Genomic DNA, 16236 nt, shown 5'->3' on the forward strand with positions numbered 1-16236 from the left:
AAAAAGTGTAACTACAACCAGACTTCTCTTTTTCAGGTACAACAGAGACTGCAAGTACTCTTGAGGTGTCATAAGGCTTGGGGAGAATTGTTCAATCACTGTTCTTTTAATGTAGAAAGTTAGTGAAAGCAGGGTCTAGCCACCAAGGACAATATAGCTGTTATATTGTAAAAGCCTTAGCCTGAACATGGCCTTCATATTTATGCAAAAAAATTGGATTGGAGTTGGTCCCAATTCCTTTAATATTATAGCTTTACTGAGCTTTACTGTAGCTTTGGGGTATTTTTCTATACAGTATAGTTTTTGTCTGTTTTGGCAAAACATTAAAAAGTCACCTTTATTTATTAAGGGTGGCTGTTAAAAGTGGATTTTGTAAATTCTCAAGTTGACTGCAAATATTAAACTGTCATATTTAGTGGTCATTAAGGGTAGTAGTTACTGCTGATCAGAAATGAAACTAAACGGAGCTGCTTTGATGTTCTCTAGTGAATATCAAACTTTATTATTATGCTCAAATGTTTTTCCCAACGCAAATATGCATTTTTAATGCTCACATTAAGTACAGAGTTTATCCTCCAGCAGCTATTGGAGATGGTTACTTATACTAACACATTTTGAGTGTATGTACATATATATTTACACATTTTATTTTACAATATTACAGAGCTTTGCTCAATGCACCTGTATAATTAGAATACATGTGATTTAGAAATCACAGGATATATAGGCTGTGGTTGGGAGATGGGGAAAAATGTATATTCTGAACTTTGGGAAGCACTTTGCAAGTGACATAACGCTGCAAGACCCACTTCTGATAAAATCAGCAAGGCAAGTAAATTATATGCTCCCTCTAAAACACACATAGAACATGATTGGTGTCAAGTAACGAGTAAATAGCATTGGCACTTATATGTATTCAAACATTTGGCTATATATGGATTAAGAAGATATTCATTTGTATTTTATAATCTGCAGAAAATTGCTTTTGGCGCTGTTACAACCTTTCTTTTATTTTTAAACTTACTTTATCATTAAATGACATAACTTCCTAACCAAATCTCTACAAATCACTGAGGTTTTTCCACTATGTTCAAATGTATGCAATGTATTTTCTCTATTCAAGTAAAAAACATTTCACATTGTGTAAAAATTGGTGTGATGGTCTGTTTTAATTGGTTTACATCTCACACTGGTCAAATCCTGAGGATTTAAAATAAACAACTGAAATGCACCAAAAAAATAAATGCACTGTTTCACTGTTCACTTACTTTTTTAAAAACTGCACTTAATTCATTCACCTCATTGTCTAGACTTGCATTTTGTTGCTCTCGTGACAAAAACTCATCACCATAATGGTGACTTTAGAAGGGAAAAATGTTATTGGAACAAGTAATTTTGGAGCATTTCTATTGCTTCATTCATCACCAAATTTTGATACAATATGAAAAAAAATTATTTAAAGGGCCCATATCATGGAAAAATAAATTTCCTTTGCTTAAAAATATATTATATATACACACAAACACACACATTATATTATATATATATATATATATATATATATATATATATATATATATATATATATATATATATATATATACACACAGCTTCTAAATGTAACATTCATTTCCCAGTCCACTTAGCCTATATATGAAAACTAAGTTTCAAAAACAAATGACTGAATTCACTGTTTCTGTGATGTCCTGAGAACCAACTTATTTACATACATACTTCAAGGAGTTCACTTCAAGGAGCCTAGCCACTTCCTTTTTCTCCTGTCATTTAAAAAATATATATGACTGCAAAACACCAGAGAGCGCTCGTGAGTGAGTCCTTAATGAAAGGGGTGAACAGAGCTAAACGGCTAATAACAAAGTTTAAATAGTTTCTAACCATTTGTCTAAGACCTTCCTTTAATTTTAGAAAGCAGAAGGATGTATTTTTTTCACTAAGCAAACAGGTTTTGGTCGGTAGGAGGCTAAAATTACTACTACTGAGTGCTGACTGGTTGGTGAGCAGAGCAGCTCATGACAAGAGAAATGTAAGATATGGGTCCTTTAACAATATCAAGGAATGGCCTTTCAGATTCTTGCCAGGTACTCTGGATAAGACTGTCTGCTAAATTAAAATGTAAGAAATGGAATAATTTAATTAAACTTCAGTTTGAAAAAATTGAATTTCTGTGGTCAAAGGTTGGTCAGATCTTAAAAACAAAACATGCAGATCACTGCAAAGGTCACATTTATCTGACAGTTACGTCAGGAATAACTCATAGGAAGGACTGCTAATTATAGGCACAATATACAGGTGTTGTGAAAGTAGATGTGAGCTAAAATACTCTGAGCATTGTCTTTCATATTTTCAGTGTATTGCTGATCATCTAAAAATGGCTTTTGAATGATTTCAATTTAATACTGGTTTCCTGTTAATATTTCTTAAAGGTGAAACTGTTGCTGGAAGTGTTCAGCTGCTTAGAAGAGTAGGTACATTTTTACGTAGTCCACTCCTCCGTGATATGTTTTTTATCCCATTAAGCAATGTACTTTCAGGTGAATAAAAGATATACTTATTATTTTAAGAATTACAAAGTAATAAAGCTGAAGAACTACAAATAATTTACATACCCATATTTTTTACATTAATATGCACGTTTACAGTTTTGAACGTAAAATGTCATTATGCATCAAAAACTGCACAGACCTCATATATAATTTTATCGCATGTCTCTTTTTTTGTTGGAAGAAATGAACTGAAACATACACGGACATATACAAAAGACTATACTGCAAGCATTTAGGTTCCACAGGTTTATGTACCTTTCCACAAACTATATCTAACATGGCAAAAAAATGATCACCTAATGTTCCTGAAGATGCCTGGGTGGTTGGCAAGTGCAGTATTGTCTAATGAGCGTATATTGCAGAAATAGGTTTTAAATGATTTAAGACCAGCACTTAACATGCTTTAATGTACTTGACCTCTTTGGGAAGATGTGCAAGATCCTGTTTTCTCAAAACCTGGCCAATCTGATGAGCACACAGTCTTAAACAGTTTGAACATTCCTTTCAACTCCTAGCCTGACAATACCTTTTAATTCCTTTAACAAAAAGAAATGAACAGGAGAACAGTGTTTATTTTCCATATTTATTATGTAACATTATCCCTTATACATGTTAAGTTCAGTATGTAATGCTACTGTTTCCCAGTGTTTGAATGGCCTTATTTCCATCAACTAAAGGTAACCGTTGATGTGTCACCATAAGAGGACCTGAGTTGAAAGGTAACATAAGACCTTAAACACAGTCTATTATGCACTTAAGCACATTATGACATTTTAGGCAGCATTACATGCAATGTGCAGTATATGGTTCAGAGAAAATACCCACATGAAAACAAGACAAGAAGTGATGAAAGGAATGAATTAACCTCTGTGAAAAAAGCGCTTACTGTTTTTTTGACAGATTCCTCAGCCTTTGATTCTGTTACAATTAATAGAAGTCATATCTAGCACTGTGCATTTGTCATTGGGATGTTGGGTTTCCATGATAACTCTAGATTTGAAGACTAGGGGAAAGAAGGAAATATCTAGCTGATGTTGCCACCTTTCAGTGTTTTACAGGTGATTTTTCCCAGCTTGGTCATCAGATCTTTCTCTTTCCACTGAGCTATGCACTCATCTGAGATCTTCAGGTCCACCTGAGAGGGGAACACATACATTCACGCATACAATCAATGTGTGACACAATAAACTGTCCACCATCCTTCATGCACAATTAAGCAAATAGCACCTGACAGCCCAGTTCACATTTATCTCATTCACATACCTGTAATTTCTCAAACACCTTCTTCTTTGGCTTCAGCTCATCGTCTGGTTTGCCCGACTCAAATCCCTCTACATAAACACGATCTCCTGGTGCTGATCCCTCAGGAGGATCTAAAGGCTCTACTCTCCTGGGATCCCCCTCACTGTGACACAGAATATACAGAAAAAGAGAGACAAATCAGATATACCAGGACAAAAATTAAGGCCTCTGAATTAGCAGTAAATTCAGTCAGCTTGCTCTCATCAGGGATGCATCGATACCATTTTTCAGGCCAAGTACGAGTACATGTTTTTAGTACACAATGATATTGATACACATTGAGTAACTTGCATGAAATTACACAGTTGTTAGAGTAAATGAGTGCAAAGTACCTTGACAATTAAATCATTAAAATCTAGCTGATTTTAAATGAAGTGCATTAGTTAGCTATGTTACATTAGTTACCTATATTAGTTCAAGTAGCATTGTAGTGGAGAAGAGCGGGTTTTGTTTCACATCAGAAAAGCACAGCTGTAGTAAAGTATGTTTGATGATTTTGATCCAATGCTCTGCATCTGTCTCTTTTAACAACAGTCTCTGTAGCACAGTGACAGCAAGAATCACATCCAATGCTAATCCAAGGGTCTCACATTTTGAGTTTTACATCTTGTGGGAGTCTTTTGGCTTGTTGAGCTGTAGCTGAATGTCCTCTAAAGCCAGATCACTATGTGATTTTACAAATCTTGTTCTTTGGGGACTCTCACTGTACGTTTGAACAGACCACGGTTTATGGACAAAGCCTTTAATACATGCTCACACTATATGAAAAAGCTCAGTCCGCTTGACACACCACGTGAAACGCAGCCTCTACAGACAGCTCAGTGTATGAACAAATTTCAATACAGCTGTTTCATTTAAAATAACACTCTGCGCATCAAAGTAATGAGCAAACACATTAAGAAACTGCTACAGCAGCTCTGATAACTTGTACCACACTGTGCTGTTACTGCCTATTTTACAAATGCAATTTAAAAAAAAAACATATGTTTACACTTTGCAATTCTATTCAGTCAAACAGAGTACAGTTGGCATATACAGACTTTGGTACCGCACACCTTCGTTCATTGGCTGCTTGAGTCATTTGTTCACACCAGTCCTATGTCACATGGTCTCAGGTGGTATCAGATGTTGGTATCGGTGCATTTTTATGAGCACAGTATCAAGCAGATACTTAATAACAGTATCTGTATCAATGCATCCCTAGTTCTAAAGCCTGGCTATCAGATACTCACACTGAGGCACAGAGCAGCATAGCCTGAGATTCAATTCCACGCATCTTCTGGTGCTTCAGATTGCACAGCAATATCACAAGCCGGTCCTGAAGCTCCTCCTGGGAAACGTAAGCCACCAATCCACTGACAACAGTCCGAGGCTGCTCCTCTCCAATGTCAATCTTCTCTAAATACAGGGAGTCTGCATCCGGGTGCTGTAGAGTTCAAGATAAAAGTGCAATTAAACATCATGAAGACTTTCTGTCATCAGCAGGTTAGTATGCCAAATGAAAGCAATTAAACACAGGTCCTGCACTACTTCTGCAACATAAGTACCTACTCAATCTCATAAGTGACTTATGAGTCAGCAGTAAGTATGTTGTCAGTAGGGGGTGGGCAATATGACAATGTTTTATCGTTATCATGATAAAATACATCACAATACACTTTCCTGAGGATATTGTGGATATCATCAGCACTAAATGAACACTGACTGACGTTCCATTACAAAGAGCGCATAATCAAGCCTGTTTAGATTTAGTGCAATGCAGTTTGTAAAACATAGGAATAAAAATCATTGCAGGAGCAGTTTTCTTTCACCATCATTAATATATAATATTATTACTGTACTTTTATAGTATTTTATGTGATAGAAAATTTCTAGAAGTTTCTATTTTGTCTGTTCCAACTTATTAAATTTCAGAAAAAAATATCAGGACGTATGTTGTTTATCCTGAATATCCTGAAACAATATTGTTGCAATATCGCCCACCCCTAGTAGGCAGTGTCGTAACTCAAACACAGTAAAGTACTAGCTCTACATACTTTTTCTACACTGATGACTTTGCCCACTCTGAGATCTAGTCTGGACGGGACGATGTCGTCTTCTTCTGTTGCATTTTCGGGGTTCCCTTTTGCTGCAAACTCTGAGAAACAATCACAAACAATTTCTCAGGCTTAGACTTCATTCATAAAGACTTCTCTTGCCATTGAATTCTATAAAAACATTTGACAGAGCTGAACTTTTGAAAGAGCGTACTCTGATGTACCCTTGCATCAGCCAAAAGTAAACAGTGTAGGACGGGGCACCAGCCAGTTATGCCAATTTTGAACAAAACGGGGGAGAAATTATTCGCTGCTCACATACACAGCAGTAAAATCCAGCTCTAATGATATGGTATGTCAGTGACTGGTCTCACATGTCTGCTTCAATTTATAAAAGAGCAACTGCCAACAGTTTATTCTCTAGCCACAAACATGCCCACAACAAACCAGCTATGTATATCAACGATTTTTTTAAAACCTTGTGAAGGTGGTCTTATTGAAAAAGATTTAAAGGACACAAACCCCTTCCTTGAATACAAACAATCACACATAATGGACGCCACTTCTACAGGGAAGTATCTGAAAATAAGCATAAAAAAGAAAATTTGTAGAGAACAGTTCAAATAGCATGTCCTATTACACTCACTGTTTTTAGTGGGCTCTGGATAGGCTTGGCTGGTCAGTTTCCTCAACTCTGGTGTCTCAAACTTTTTCCTGATAGGGTCCAGAAGCTTGTTCAGAGCCACCTCTACAGAGGCCTTTAAGTCACCAGGGTGGACTTGCTATGAATCAAAAATTGAGAGACATTTTGACAAAAGATATACACCAAGGTAATAAGGCAAGAATGTTTTGGCTACGAATAATGTATCGTCTGATTGCAAAAGTGTACTATTTCATAAAATTATGTAACACATTATATTGACGGCAAGTGTTCTTCACCAACCTCCTCAGCAAAGTCCTTCTCCACTTCCTCATAGGACGTGTAAACTTTATCACCTCCCCACTTAGGATCTCTTTTAATCACAAATTCTAGTGTAGAGGATAGAGTTGGCAATGCATTAGGAAGACTTGCTGCTGTGGATAATCTAGCCCAGCTGTAATGTGGCAATGCTCCCAGCAGGAGGGGCCAAAATAGAGAGTTTGAACTCACCAGAATTCAGAGGGAAGAGGACATGCTTGACAAAAGAAAGAACGCCATTGTTTTGAATATTCCCAGGCTCACAGAAGGCCTTCTTCAGCTTCTTCTTCACATCCTCCTTTTTATCAAGGAGGTCTATCTTTGATTCCTGGGGTCAAAGGCAAAGTCTCAGTATGAAATATATGAATAACAAAAGTTGATAAAAAAGCAGTCACCATTAAGATTTCACCTCTTCAGAAGAGCTCATTTTGGCTCCAGTCAGACCAGGCACCATCGGGTTCATCATATGGATCCGCTTTGTATATCCTAGGGAAGGCAGGTACTGCAGAACAGAACAAAAAAAATCAGTCACAACCTAATGAAACTTAACACTTCACAAAATTTAGCAAGAGAACATCATTGGAGCACAATATTATTCATACTTTTTCTGCCAGAGTGAAGATCTTCCTCTGGTCGACTCCACCAAACTGAGCATCCACCTTTAAATGCTCCTCATCCAGTGCCTAAATACCAACATAAAACTGTGACCTCAAGATTCTTACTTTGATGTCACTTAAAAACAAAACTCAGTGTTTAGGTATTTCAAACAGAATGTAAGAAAACCTAAGGACAAATTGCATTAAAAAGCTAGTTACATAAAACATTTAACTATTCCATTTAGTGCAGCTAAGCACCTGCAGTCCAGGGTAGAGCAGACCACTCAGGAGCGGATGCTCCACCTGCTTCACAACCTCAGCACCAGCCTTCTTCGCATCATGCTCAGTCACCATAGACGAAAGTCGGTACACATCCAGCGTATACTCCCTACACAGGGAACAGGGAAAACAGAACCAAAGGATGGTTAAATGGAAGAAAGACAATTACAAGCATACAGTCGCATGCAAACATTTAAACACCCCTGGTGAAATGACATGTTTTGTTGATTTTATGAGTGGAAACAAAATATGGCAATTTTGGAGCAAATTTTCTATTTATTTGTGGAGTTTAATGTATCGGAAAAAAATACATAATGTAAAAGGTGCCATAAAGTTTGCAAAGGCCACATTTTAGATTTTATTTTTATGTTAAAGCAAATAAACAGTAATTGTGCATTAAAATGTGCAGAAGTGTGCTCTCTTATTTTCACTTAGAAAATGAAAAAACATAAAATGAACAGAGATGGCCAAACTGTATGTTTATCTCAGACATGCATACAGACTAATGCTTTATCGTATCAAATGTTTCCATTCCCCATTGTTAAATGTACTTACATAAAACATGTACTAATTAAAACACAAACCATGCTTATTTTCTCACATTAGACTTGTAATACCAGTTTGATCAGTGCTAATACTGATTTACCAAATCTGGGTGATGCAATTCTAGTATCATGCAGATTTATATCCCACCAGTTACCATGCTCAAGCTGAGCAATGCAAATACCAAATGAAGCATCACAGACTCTGATGCAATACAGTTTTCAGTACTTGTATCCTACAGTATCAAAAATAGAAGTTCAGCCTTTGATTTGAATTAAAAGAACATTATTCATAAACATAATATTCAGAATAGACAAATTCTGTTTGAGATATTCCAAAATCTGATATCTGTTCAACTTGGATAGAAAATCTACAATGCCGACATGATTTTGTCTTACATTACGTCACACTGACTCATTTCAACTTGCTAAGTGGAAACCCATGTCTGATACTTTACAGCTAGGCTGCACACATGTAATTAAACATCACTATTTTTTTCAGATTTTGTGGGTAGCCACATTTTCAACTCCTGACATACAACTCAGTATTTATGGGTTAGCAATGTGAATGGCGAGTGGTGGCTAAGAATGACATCAGTGCCACTATTTTCAACCTCATTAAAAACAGGGTTGATCTTATTTCTGTTCAGATATCATATGTACTGTATTTTAGGATCATGATGCTTGTCTAAGACACCAGTCTCTCACCTGCTTAGCTGAAAGTCTGTGCCTTTGACAAACTTCAGCTTTTCCAGAGGGACCCCAATGCTCTCCAGCATGGCCTTGATGACCTCTTCATAGTACTGTACCCGGAGCTCCAGCAGCTCCCAGGGTGCCTTCATGTTGTCCAAGTAGGCATGAAGGTCTGCAAAAAGGATGGTTACCTACAAATCATATATGGGCAAGAGAGGAAAAGTATGTCCACATTATTAATGGAAAAATGCAATGATCATTACTAGTACAGCAACTGCAATTAACATCAAAATCACCAACGCTTAAGTTTTCCTCTCTAATTATCTATTTTCGCCAGGGATGCCATCACCATGGAAACATACCACTGTCGGTCACATACCGCTATGAGGCACAGTATTTTCATGGCAACAAGTGAACGCAGCATAATGGTGACTAGCACACTTACTAGGTTTATATCCTTAAAATTACACTCACCTCACAGCCTGCCTTCAGGAAGTCAGCGATCTTTGACATGGGAACAAAGTAAGCCACATGTGGCTTTCCTGTGGTCGCTGTTCCCCAGTATACCTTTAATTCTCTTTCCTGAAGAATCTGCTTGAGCTTCTCCTCCCCAAGAACTTCCTAGAGACACAAAGGCCAATGTTAGGTAAGCTGGCTTTCTTCACAGGGTTTCATCTGGACAGGGTGTACAGATGAAACAGGACAAATGAAACAGCTTGCAGAGTCTGGTGTTACAAGCGGCCAAATTTATATTTTGTTAGAAGTTTCTATTTATTAAAAATATTTATACATAAAATAATAAGTCATTTTTATTTAATGTATGGGTTACCTGGATCCATTTTACAAAACAAGATGATTTACAATATTTAGTAGTGACCAGTATGGTGCACAGAACAGAAATTAACCAGTGTGGTCATCAGTAAAAAAGTTCTGGTTCAGGAGTGGTCAATATTGTAGGCGTACTAGATGTCAGGTTAGGACTGTACTTCTCATTATACAACAGTCAGTTCAAGCCACGCAAACTGATCGGTTGAGAAGCACTCTAACCGTGCTGATATGTCGCCATAACATCACGTTTTTTCACAAACACTGTATCACTCCGTTAAGATGCCGTGGCTAAGCAATGACTTTGACAGCTGTAGGAGACGCTCAAGCCATTTGTACGTTTTTACTTCTTACTTTGTGCACAAACAGAAAATGGATACTTTTAAGATCACATTTGACCGACAGCCGATTTGGTCAGAAGATGAGACGACACTAAATTCCCCAAACTGTCATCACCACTGAGCAAGCTTCTCAGTCAGCAGCTGTGACAGAAGAACACCTAAACAACTTTGAATTAGCCAGAAATGAACCGAATACCATTCGCCAAACGTGTAGTCTCGTCTTCAGAGTCTGACCAAATCGGACTGAGCCATAAAACTGCCACAATAAAAAACAAAAAAAAGCTTGCTCAGTGGTAATGACAGTTTTGGAATTCAGTGTAAGGAGCTGGAGAACGAACTGCCGGCTGTGCAGTGAGTGAGCAGAGCTCACTACTCTGACGTAACAATGAGCTGCTTGTTAAGGAACTATAATTTGATGGAAGGAATCGCTTAATATTAAAACATATTAAATGCCACGTTCACAACCCAATTTATTTATTTCTTTATTTATTTAACTGTTGTATAAAAGCAATAGAACACAAGAGGGAGTGTGTTATCGTGAAATAATTTGCGATAACACAAAACCTCGAATGTTTGCTTTAGTAACAACTTATTATATAAGACGATCATTAAACAGACAAGACCCAAGGCAATGTTTGTGAATTACTACATTGATGAAGAATGTTTCACCTGAAGGTTTCTTGTGATGAGGCTGAACTTCTCATCAGGACTCTGTTGTTCTTCCATGGCGCCCTGGTTGTACTCTCAGACAATATGCACAGGAAATCACTAAACCAAAAACAGCATATCAACATTTAATGATCTACTGTTATTAATACACAATTATTCTTATAAATTATTTACAAATAAACATGTTCAACATGATTTAATTAGCGTGTGTACAACTGTGGTTTCTGCAGGTGTTTTATGCCCTCTAATTATGTGCCAATTGTTCCCGGCTTAATCTTTAATTAAACTGCAGAGTCAATGGAGAATTATCATTGGAAATTATTTTCTGTCTAGGTTTATGGCTCATTGGGGTTACGGAAACCAGTCCTAAATGCCCAAAAGTTTGAAGATACCTGCTCATTCCAAGTTTCTTCCAAAAGCAAGGGTAATGATGAGGTGTTTGCCACCCCTCTTTGCAGCAGTAACAGCCTCTACTGTTCTGTGAAAACTTTACAGTAGACTGCTGTGAGGATATGACTGCGTTCAGCTACACAAGCATTAAGGAGATCAGGTAGTGACGTTGGATTATTAGTTCTGGATCACAAACAGTATTTTAACTCACGCAAAAAGCATTGGATGGAGCTCCATTACTCCAGAGACTACAAAGAACACAGTTTCACTGCTTCAAAGCCCAGTACTCAGATTTTATATCCCTCTAGCTGATGCTTGGCAGAGGCCATTGTGACATTAAGCTTATGCGCTGCTGCTCTAGAGCGTCCTATTCTATTGTCCATGCTTTTCAAGCGGTGTGTGCTCAACTGAACGCAGTGTCAGCAAAAAGTGTACTTTAAAATAGCAAAATGCACAAAACTGGGGTTTAGACTAAGTTAGATGCTTGTGAACATACAGTGTGCGTCGAATTAATTCAGGTCTGTAAAGAAAAAGGTTCTGCTAACCTACTAAGAACTGATGACACTTTTAGTGAAACACCTTACACACTGACGGTACTGCACCACGGTAACGTTAGTTTTATTTTCGATATTCGTCTTTTCGGCGCTAATAACATTTGATCGGACTAAGTAAAGACTTACATATTCATGACAGTACGACCACAGAGAGTGATGCACACCTGTTCTTTTGCAGTTTGGGTGACATTTAATGTACCGCTGTTTTGTGTTAATACCATAGAACTGAGACAAGTTTTTCAGTCGGAAGGAAAATCATGTCTTTGAACAGAGTTTTCCTCCAAAGCGTTTCAGTGCATTTAAATACATATTTTAATTGTTCATGCTAACAATAGACACCATAAAACGTCAATAGCTCCATAAACACTGTGTCCATGCACATCTGATTAATTGTGTTATTTGCTCTAAATTATGGTTAGAAATACACACCACTTTAATTTAGAAAAAGGACTTTGAATAAACCTGTAACTAAAATGTACTTGCCAATAATTGTCCTTATAGTATTGAGCATACCTTACCTGTAAAAACTGATATTACCTGTATACTGATATAGCTAGTTAGCTTGATGACGGAGGTTCAGTAATCGATTAGCAGTCTTGAAGGTTCAATATTTTTTATCAAATTGCAAATCAAAAGTTTTTTAAATCCATCAAACACTCAGTGAGTCAGATGTAAGTTAAATTTTGTACATTTTTTTCATTTTGAATTTCGATAACATTTTAGATATTGAACATTTAAATCAGCAGTGTTTGGTGCAGATAAGTTTCAGTAATGACACACAAATTTTGAATTTTACTTGAGGATATAATGTAGCTAAAATACTGCTTAGATTCAAAATGCCACATTCACTGCAATTAATGCAGCTGAAATGCTTTGAAGGTTAAAATACAAATATTAATATAAAGTAATTATTGCAGTGCATTCAAAATTCAAAAGTTGTGAATGATTGCTGTAACTTACCTGCACCATACACAATTTGTATGTTTGTTTGTGTTGGGTGTAATACAGCTGAAATGCTAAAGAAATTCAAAATTGATAAAAGTTAAATCAATATATCCAAAATTTAAAGGTGGTGCATCATTGCTGACACCTCACTGCACCATACACAGCTGTTTTTAATATTGTATGTAATTCATCTGAAATATTATTGTAATTCAAAATATATAAAAATTAATAAAACGTAGTTACAGCAATATATCAAAAATCCAAAGGCTGTGCATCATTGCTGACACCTTGCTGCACCATATACAGCTGTTTTTAATGTTGTATATTATTTAGCTGAAATATTATAGAAATTCAAAATACTTTAAAAAATTATAAAAATACTATTAGGACAATTATTGGCAAGTACATTTTAGTTACAGGTTTATTCAAAGTCCTTTTTCTAAATTAAAGTGGTGTGTATTTCTAACCATAATTTAGAGCAAATAACACAATTAATCAGATGTGCATGGACACAGTGTTTATGGAGCTATTGACGTTTTATGGTGTCTATTGTTAGCATGAACAATTAAAATATGTATTTAAATGCACTGAAACGCTTTGGAGGAAAACTCTGTTCAAAGACATGGTATTAACACAAAACAGCGGTACATTAAATGTCACCCAAACTGCAAAAGAACAGGTGTGCATCACTCTCTGTGGTCGTACTGTCATGAATGTGCAAGTCTTCGCTGACTACCGTAGTCCGATCAAAAAGACGAATATCGAAAATAAAACTAACTTTACCGTGGTCGTTACTGCTACTCATAAACACAGACCTAAAGCCATTCCGCAACATGAATATTTAACGATTTAAATCACCACTTAAAATTAATATTAATTAACTGTATGGAAAATATAGTGTCTACACGCTGGTGTTATCTCAAAATCAAGACTGATTTACAGCGGCGCGATGCCGGCTAGTGAACGCTTGGACTTCCCTGAAATAACATATGCTAACTGCTTATGAAGCTGAGAGCCGCCTATTCGCCTTTTGGCTTCTTTTTAAGGTTTGTTTGCTATGAGAGGCAACGACAACGTATAAAGACATATTCATGAAGTCTTTAGATAAATAAAATAATGTATAATATTATAGAGAGCTGAAAAAATCCGTACCGGGTCTCCGAGTCTCTGCCGATTCAGAAGACGTGTAGCTTGCTGCCGGTTACGTCATGTCTTTCAAAATAAAAGTCTCTTTAATACACATGTAATTTGTTATAATTTTTTAAATAGCGGTAGAAAGATTCTAATCATTTAACAAAAACGACTACCGAACCCAACAATATTAGCATCCAAAGATAAAGCAGATGATTTTTATTTGTAACTAACATAAGAGGTCTTAAGTCACAGTATTGCATCAGCGCTGTATAATCTATTATCGAGTCAAATCCTCAGGGTGAATAATCGATAAAGATTGCACGCGTCTTTTTTTTAACCGCGTCCCGCGATTCCTTTTTTATCGAAAGCGAAACATAATGTACAACACCAGAGGCATGAAAATATTCATATGACAGTGTACGTATACATAAACAAATTAGCAAGGGTAATATACATAACTACACAAAAAAGCGCTCACATGCCTTAACAGGTTTTTAGCTTTTTTTGTTTTGAAAAGTGCTGGATTAATTCAATCTCCTTTTCAAGGTAATCTTTTTAACATATCGACAAAGCCAAAATAAGCGAATAACTGTGTCTGGGTAATTGCTATAGAATGAAAAATTAATTAATTTTTTAGCTGGGTAGATTTTATATGACGCTTTTTAAAACTTTATTAGTAATGAGTATTGGTTGGGTATTAGCCAGATCTTCTTCTACTGAATGTCTTCAAGAAAACGATTCCAGATTACACTTATCTGTTAATTGCCAGGTTTAGTGAGTGTGTTTGAGTGGGGAAACCTCCAAACTGTGCTGGACACCGGCCCTCCAGGACCGGAGTTGTGCACCCCTGATTTAAATTAACCAGTGATAAAGGCCTATGAGAGCAAGAAATGAGAAGCAGATATATGAAAAACAGTCACTGCTACTGACTAACAGTGTTACTATTACAGTCACTGACTACGGATGGAGGCTTCTCAGAATAACAATGACAAATAGATCTACGAAAGCCAGTGACTCCTATTAGGACATCACACTGAGAATATGAGTCTAATCCATGATCATCATACTGTTAGAGGCCCATTATTTGCAATAACACAGGGGTTACACAGAAAAGGCAAAGACAACCTGAAGTTTCGTGCCCATAATACAGCTTTACTTTGACTTGGCTGCCAAAGAACAAAACACAAATGTCATTCTCATTTCCAAAAGGAAAACATGCACACCATCCCGCCTGAGATTATTAATCAGTGACTCACCCGCAAAACCAGTTACCCACCCAACCTGTTCAACAGTTACATAACTTGTAAACATCACGTCCATACTTGAACACACAACCAGAGGCATGCAGATGAAGTTCTCTGCTCAGCAGGAAAGTGACTGGACATGCAGGAGCCTTCATGGTGGCCGAACTAGAAGGCAGGCGAGCAAAGGCAGATGAAGCGACAGCATCAGAGTGGACAGGATGGTCATTTGTTCGTCGAAGACCTCCCAATCAAGTGGTTGTGCCAGTCAATATCACCAGAGATATTTAATAGGATTTATAATATTCAGTATTGGACAGAAACAAATGCAGACGCTTCCAAAAAATGTGCATTGCATGATACAAATGAGCATCTTCATCACATCAACATCACACCTCTGTGGTATGTATAAAAAGGCTGAGCAGACCCAGTTGAGCTCGATTTTGGATCAAGGTGGCAAGAAGAAAATATCTAGGTGGCTTTGAAAGAAGGTTCATTATTGGGACAGGGATGGCAGGAGCTTCCGCTACAAAGACTTTCAATAGGAACAGAGACTAGACATCAGTGAATAGGGCTGGAATCTGTGGGTCAAATTGCATTCAATGACCAGGATATTTGTGCACTGGTGTGATATGTTATTAAAGAGAAGAGTAACTGATAATAAAAATGGTAATGCAAGAGGTGATCAGACAGTGAACAAGGACAGTCCATCCACTACTACATAGAAAGGTCTATTATTGTAGGGTAGGGGTGCATAAACTCCTCATTACAAAGACAAATACACATCTGAGAGTTCAGGGGTACAAAAACCACAGACCACTGACCTACAGAGATGCGGAAAAAAGTGATATGGTCAGATGAGTCATCCTTCACCATATTCTGCACAAGTGGGCGAGTGCATGTGTAGTGTACTCCAAGATTACAGTGCAGGCCTGAGTTCTACAGTGAGAGAGTCCAAAGGCTGTGTTATGCTGTGGGCAGGGTATTTTGCTGCTATGGTCTAATTGCACTTGTCCCCTTAGAGCCCATGTGTCAAACACAAGGCCTGTGAGCCAGATCAGGCCCGACACACAATCCTATCCGGCCCACAAAAGTTTAATTTTCTATTACTATTAACCCATTTCACAATGTGCTGCACTACAGTCCCCAGCATGCACTGCACCGTAA

The 16236-nt window shown here is 37.1% G+C and overlaps 2 protein-coding genes across 5 annotated transcripts in view; one reads left to right on the top strand and one right to left on the bottom strand.

Annotated features, from left to right (window-relative positions):
• Nucleotides 1–864, top strand: part of kiaa1522 (KIAA1522 ortholog) — a 48622-nt gene extending 47758 nt beyond the window's left edge. For all 3 annotated transcript variants that reach the window (XM_036566351.1, XM_036566353.1, XM_036566354.1), the window contains one exon: nt 37–864. In XM_036566351.1, the coding sequence (XP_036422244.1) occupies nt 37–74 (38 nt within the window). In that variant the 3' untranslated portion in view covers nt 75–864. The remainder of the gene's footprint in view (nt 1–36) is intronic.
• A 2277-nt stretch (nt 865–3141) lies between these two features.
• yars1 (tyrosyl-tRNA synthetase 1) lies at nt 3142–14007 on the bottom strand. 2 transcript variants are annotated; one of them, XM_036566355.1, is made up of 14 exons: nt 13847–14007; nt 10806–10904; nt 9445–9591; nt 8986–9161; nt 7715–7844; nt 7463–7543; nt 7270–7362; nt 7053–7188; nt 6846–6931; nt 6549–6684; nt 5903–6003; nt 5099–5292; nt 3828–3969; nt 3142–3699 (listed from the first exon to the last, which is right to left on the bottom strand). In XM_036566355.1, exons 2-14 carry the CDS (start codon nt 10860–10862, stop codon nt 3589–3591), a joined length of 1590 nt encoding a protein of 529 aa, XP_036422248.1. In that variant the 5' UTR covers nt 10863–10904; nt 13847–14007; the 3' UTR covers nt 3142–3588. The 2 variants fall into 2 exon arrangements, with proteins under 2 accessions (XP_036422248.1, XP_036422249.1); XM_036566356.1 differs by lacking the exon at nt 13847–14007 and adding an exon at nt 11198–11293.
• Between the last annotated feature and the right edge of the window lie 2229 nt (nt 14008–16236).

The sequence above is a fragment of the Colossoma macropomum genome, unplaced genomic scaffold, assembly GCF_904425465.1.
Source record: "Colossoma macropomum unplaced genomic scaffold, Colossoma_macropomum, whole genome shotgun sequence".
Lineage (NCBI taxonomy): Eukaryota > Metazoa > Chordata > Actinopteri > Characiformes > Serrasalmidae > Colossoma > Colossoma macropomum.